Below are 6,037 nucleotides of genomic sequence, written 5' to 3' on the forward strand. Positions count from 1 at the left end.
CCCCCTGCATCCTCCATACGTCTCCCCCATGGGTCTGTATCCACATCCCCCCTCCGGACCCCCCCGGATCCCTCTTGGATGTCCCTCATGGGTTCCCATGGATGACCCATGGATTCGCCCCCCACCTCCCCGGCCCCGATCCCCCATGGGTTTCCCATGCGGATCCCTGTTTCCCTCCCCGATCCCGCTGGATTACACACACACACACACACACACACACATATACACACACACACACACACATACACACACATACACACACACACACACACACACACATACATACACACACACACACACACATACACATACATACACATACACACACATACACACACACACATACATACACACACACATACATACACACACACACATACATACACACACACACACACACACACATATACACACACACACACACACATACACATACATACACATACACACACATACACACACACACACACACACACACACATACATACACACACACACACACACATACACACACACACTCCCCGCCCCGGGACCTCTCGCCTCTTCTCTCTCCGCTCTTCCCCAGGATTCCCCCCGCATCCCTCCTGGATGTCCCCCATGGATTCCCATGGATGACCCCACTAATTCTCCCCCCGGACCCTACACTGGGTCTCCAGAATGGACCCCCCATGGGTCTCCCCCTCCGGACTCCCCCTGGATTCCCTCCCCCATGCGCCCGCCTCCCCCCTGACCCCCCATGGGTCTCCCATATGGATTCCCCCTGGATCTCCCCCTCCCCAGCCCCGCCCCCTTCCCGCAGTCCCCACGCCCCTTTCCATGTGACCACGCCCCCTTCCCCCCTTAACCACGCCCCTTTCCCGTGGCCCCGCCCCCCCGGCAGCGATGGCGGCGCGCGGCGGTGACGCGGCCTCGGCCGGGAGCGCGGGGGCGTGGTCGCTGCGGCACCTGCACCTCTCCCTGCGCGTGACCTTCCCGGCGGGGGGCGCGCGCGCGGGGCGGCTGCGCGGGAGCGCGCGGCTGGAGCTGCGGCGCGCGCCCGGCGGCGCGGGGGGGGACGCGGGGGTGCTGCGGCTGGACACGCACCGCAGCGTGCGCGTGCTCGGGGCGGCGCTGCTGCCGCCGCCGTCGGGCGATGCGGGGACCCCCCCCCCCCCCCCCCCGGCCGCGCTGCCCGTGCGCACCGAGCCCTTCGCCAGCTTCGGGTGCGCGCTGCTCGTCCCCGTGCCCCCCGACGAGCAGCGCCTCTCGCTGCAGATCGACTACGAAGCGGGGGAAGGGCCCGGGGTGAGCGGGGACGGGAGGGGGGAACCCCCGTCCCGTCGGGCAAGGAGCGCCCCCCGGGGTGAGCCCCTCACCGCGGCCTCTGCTCTGCTGTAGGTGTGCTGGCTGGCGCCCGAGCAGACGGCAGGGAAGCAGAAGCCCTTCATGTACACCCAAGGCCAGGCTGTCCTCAACAGGTCCTTCTTCCCCTGCTTCGACACCCCGTCCGTCAAATGCACCTACTCGGCCACCGTGAAGGTAAGAGGGGCCCCGGGGTGGACCCACACCCAGCGGAGCTGAACCCACCCATAGGAGCCTGTTGGGATGCACTGAATCACTGCAGCATCACCTCACTGGCCCTGCTGCTCATCACACTCTCAAGCCCTCCGGCACTGGCAAGCAGCAGGGAAGGCACCAAGATATCATTCATGCAGGCTCCTGATCTCCTCCTATGTTCCTCTCCAGCGGAACACGAGCTGAGCCCAGCAGGCCTCGTGCTGCTCCCCCCAGCACATGCTCCATGCAGTGGCTGCAAGCAGGCGCACGTGCTGCTGTCCCACCAGTTCTTCCCTCGCAGCAGGAGGTGGTTGAAATACTCGGTGCTTGATGCCCAGATACCAGCCAGGATCAACTCCATTACACCTCTCTGCTCTCCTCTCCTCTGCTGCTGCATTTCATAGCATCACATGGGATGGTTTGGGTTGGAAGAGACTTTAAAGGTCATCCAGTTCCAACACCTTCCACTGGAGCAGCTGCTCCAAGCCCCTGTGCCCAACCTGGCCTTGAACACTGCCATTTGTCTAAGTAATTCCTCTATCACAGAGACCCCTGGGTTTGCCTCATAGCAGCCTGAGGGTCTGCTCTTGGTGTGTGTAGCAGTGGGAGGGTAACAAGGACAAGCTGAGTGGGGGGACACAGCTGGAGGAGGGGGGTGACCAATTGCACCCAAATGGTGTTTGAGCTCCAGAGCTGAGCGATGCTGCTGCAGGGATGCAGCTGTGGTCCCAAGTTGGAGCTCAGGGCATTGCTGCTCTGCTCTGCCCACCAAACCCTGCAGTGCTGCAGACCTGGCCACCTTCAGCGTCCTGGGATGCATTCAGACATCACAGTGTCCCCATGTGGGTTAGCTGACATCCTGCTCCATATGTTACAGATGTCATAGGTGAATTTGTCTCCATGTCCAGGTCCCTGAGGGTTTCGTGGCTGTGATGAGTGCCACAAGCTGGGAGAAGGAGGAAGACAACACCTTTGTCTTCAAGATGTCCCAGCCAATCCCCTCCTACCTGATCGCTCTGGCTGTTGGGGACATTGTGGCTGCTGATGTGGGCCCAAGGTACGTGGCTCTGTGCTGAGCTCTCTGAGCTGCATGGTGAAGCTCCTGGGCCTGTCCTGCACTGCTGGACTCTGCAGAACATGACCCAATGCTGCATCCCCAGAGCTCAGCTCTGATGGGTGAGGATGCTCCTTGCTCTTGATGCTGGTTCCCTCAGCTCCCAGGGGGTCCCTGGCTCTGTTTCAGCCCTGTGCATGTTGGGGAGAGCGGTCCCCATTCACAGAGGGCCCCACGTCTGTCCAAGGCCGGGGGTTTGTTCAGGTTCCAGCTGTCACAGCCACCATATAAAAGCCCTTTGACTTTCAGATGAGGAAAGAAATCAGAGCAGTTTGCGCTATCAATCAGGCTCATGAGCTTCCTTTATCAGCTGTTACTTTGCTGTGGAATAACCACGTGTGGGTTTTGGCTGAGGGAGCAATGGGGTGAAAGTCCACCAATGGTTAAAAGTTCCTCTCTACACACTTGGCCAGGAGCCGTGTCTGGGCCGAGCCCTGCCTGATCGAGGCTGCGAAGAAGGAGTATGATGGGGTGATCGAGGAGTTCCTGGTGGTTGGAGAGAAGCTCTTTGGACCTTACGTTTGGGGCAGGTATGGCTCTGCTCCCAAAGAACCTTGTTCCTAGAGCATCGCTCCATCATCCCATTGCATCTGCAGGAAGAGGTGGGTCTGACCAGTCCGTTCCCCCCTCCTCCCGGCAGGTATGACATCCTGTTCATGCCGCCCTCCTTCCCGTTCGGAGGGATGGAGAATCCCTGCCTCACCTTCGTGACGCCGTGCCTGCTGGCTGGGGACCGCTCCCTGGCCGATGTCATCATCCATGAGATCTCCCACAGCTGGTTTGGCAACCTGGTCACCAACGCCTCCTGGGGCGAGTTTTGGCTCAACGAGGGCTTCACAATGTATGCCCAGAGGCGCATTTCCACCGAGGTCTATGGTGCGTCCCCATCCTTTTCTTCATGAGATGATGCTGTTTCCATCCCATAGCAGCCCCCGTTGTGCTGGTTGGGGTCTCCAGATGCCTGCCTCTTGTCCCTGCCCAGGTTTGGCATACACGTGCCTGGAGGCGGCGACGGGAAGGGCCCTCCTGCGCCAGCACATGGACAACACCGGGGAGGACCATCCGCTCAACAAGCTGCGTGTGGTCATTGAGCCAGGTCTGTGGGAGCGAGGTGTGGGGCTAGGGGCAGCCCTGCTGCTATGGGGCCTCCTGCCTGCAGTACAACCAGTGCTGGTGCCCAAGGGAGGCAATGGCTCCAGGAGGGATATGATGGATGCGCAGCCAGAACAGGAAGCAGAAATCTCAGCACGAGGGCTGTTTCCTGTGCAGATTCCTAAGGATTTTCCCTTTCTGTAGGTATCAATCCCGAGGACACATACAACGAAACGCCCTACGAGAAGGGGTTCTGCTTTGTGAGCTACCTGGCGCATCTGGTGGGTGACCAGAGCAAGTTTGATGCCTTCCTCCAGGTCAGTACAAGGAGGTGCCAAGTCATGCGAATCCCTTCAGTGGGAGCACAATGGGACTGTGGGAAGGATGGGCTGGATAGGGATGCTGGGGAGAGGAAGAGGAAATGAGAAACAGATGCTTATGGGAGGATGAGATGAAGGCAGAACTCGGCCCCATGTCCATGGCAGCTGGTGGCAATGCCCAGAGGTGTCCTGGGGGGTGCAGGGGGCTGGGCAGGCCCTCAGGGGGCTGACATGGGTCTGCAAGGCTAAACCTCCATGAGATGGAGCAGCACTGCTGGGATGAGCACATGCAGCATCATGCCCTGGCCGTCCCCGCAGGCCTATGTGAACCGGTTCAAGTTCCAGAGCATCACAGCAGACGATGCCCTCGGTTTCTTCCTTGAGTACTTCCCGGAGCTGAAGGAGAAAGGTGTGGACTCCATCCCAGGTCAGTGCCTTCCTGGCCAGGGGACTGGGCTCTGCCTTGCAAACCAGCACCCGTGGGTGTTGGAGCCGTTGCGTGTCTCTCAGACCCTGTGCACATTGGTTTGTGTGTTCCACTGGAGACAACTGCCTTGTCCCAGTCCCCAGGCGGGTTTGCTGGTGCTGGGGATGCCCTCAGAGGAGGCAGCTTGGGCTCAGCTCTCCCTCCATCCCTGCAGGGTTGGAGTTCAGCCGCTGGCTGGACACGCCGGGCTGGCCGCCCTTCCTGCCCGACCTCTCGCCCGGGGATGTGCTGATGAAGCCAGCAGAGGAGCTGGCGTTGCTCTGGGCAGCCGATGGCTTGGACATGGAGGCGATTGAAGCCGTGGACATCGCGGCCTGGAGGACGTACCAGCTGGTCTACTTCCTGGATCAGGTGCTGCAGAAATCCCCCCTGCCACAAGGTGAGGGCCAGCTCATCCCCTGGGCTCTGCTGCCCAGAGGAGACATGGGGTGACATGGCCCAGTCCAGCCAGGTGGCAAGGGATGTGAGACCACGTGCGTGGCTGTCTCCACTACAGTCCAGCAGTGTGGTTCCGGGTATCCAGGAGGCCTCTATCCGTGTGGTTGTGAAAGGAAAGCCAGGGAAGCATGTCCCTAAGATGTACAGGGACATCCCAGAGGGTTTGCAGCATAGCCGGGATGGGGTCGCTGGGTCTCCCTGCAGTAGGAGCAGGGCAAAAGCTGCCGTGTGGATGGTGACCATCACCCTCTTGCAGGCAACGTGGAAAGGCTGAGCAAGATGTACCCAAAGATCTCCAGGTCCCAGAACGCTGAGCTGCGACTCCGCTGGTGCCAGATAATCCTCAGGAACGACCTTGAGGCTGAGTACAGCAAGGTCAAGGACTTCCTCCAGAGCCAGGTTTGTCCCTGGGCAGGGGTGGCTGTGCCCGGCAGCATGCACTGGGGCAGAGATGGGCACAGCACCTTCAGTGCCAGAGGACCAGGGGTTGGCTCTTGCTATTGATAGAGAACAGATTGGTTTGTGTTCAAAAGACCTTAAAGCTCATCCAGTTCCAACCCCCAGCACATGGGGGGTGCCCATTCCTCTGTGTTCTCTCTCTGGTCTAGAGCAGGGTGCTCCTGGGGGTGCTGTGCCCTGGGAGGGGAGATGTGGGGCTCCAGGGGCTTCACCCCACTGGAGCCAGGGAGGAGGCTGGGCTGTGACCCCTGCTCTGTCTCCGCAGGGGAAGCAGAAGTACACCCTGCCCCTCTACCGTGCCATGTGGGCCGGGTCAGAGGCAGCCCAGGCCCTGGCCATGGAGACCTTCTCTGCTACAGCTCCCCAGCTCCATGTCAACGTCCAGAACTACGTCAGGAAGATCCTGGGCTTGGAGGTGGCTGAGGCCTAGTGCAGCCGGGGTGCTCCTTGGCAGGACCTCACTGCTCCTTCCTTCACTGAACGTTTCCTCATTAAAATCTGTTCTTTTTCCTCTGTTTCTGTTCCCAGTGAGCCTCAGAGGGCCTCCTGCTGCCCAGGAGCCAAGCTCTCACCCCACACAGGGACCCTGGC

General features: G+C 60.4%; 2 protein-coding genes across 2 annotated transcripts in view; one reads left to right on the plus strand and one right to left on the minus strand.

The window, feature by feature from the left end:
* Positions 1-1,479, minus strand: part of NAV1 (neuron navigator 1) — a 56,776-nt gene extending 55,297 nt beyond the window's left edge. Inside the window, exon 1 of the mRNA XM_034069878.1 lies at positions 1,356-1,479. Within this exon, the coding sequence (XP_033925769.1) occupies positions 1,356-1,427 (72 nt within the window). The 5' untranslated portion in view covers positions 1,428-1,479. The remainder of the gene's footprint in view (positions 1-1,355) is intronic.
* RNPEP (arginyl aminopeptidase) lies at positions 1,426-5,876 on the plus strand. The gene is made up of 10 exons (XM_031054767.2): positions 1,426-1,518; positions 2,445-2,593; positions 3,064-3,180; positions 3,291-3,526; positions 3,633-3,746; positions 3,947-4,059; positions 4,381-4,489; positions 4,704-4,928; positions 5,244-5,386; positions 5,712-5,876. The coding sequence occupies exons 1-10, from the start codon at positions 1,426-1,428 to the stop codon at positions 5,874-5,876; spliced, it is 1,464 nt and encodes a 487-aa protein (XP_030910627.2).
* Positions 5,877-6,037: the final 161 nt, after the last annotated feature.

Source organism: Melopsittacus undulatus, chromosome 16, assembly GCF_012275295.1.
Source record: "Melopsittacus undulatus isolate bMelUnd1 chromosome 16, bMelUnd1.mat.Z, whole genome shotgun sequence".
Taxonomy (NCBI): domain Eukaryota; kingdom Metazoa; phylum Chordata; class Aves; order Psittaciformes; family Psittaculidae; genus Melopsittacus; species Melopsittacus undulatus.

Coding starts and splice junctions, on each gene's coding strand:
- RNPEP (XM_031054767.2), top strand. CDS start 1,426: ATGTACACCCAAGGCCAGGCTGTCCTCAACAGGTCCTTCTTCCCCTGC. Junction 3,747..3,946: donor GCGTGTGGTCATTGAGCCAG/GTCTGTGGGAGC, acceptor CCCTTTCTGTAG/GTATCAATCCCGAGGACACA. Junction 4,929..5,243: donor GAAATCCCCCCTGCCACAAG/GTGAGGGCCAGC, acceptor ACCCTCTTGCAG/GCAACGTGGAAAGGCTGAGC.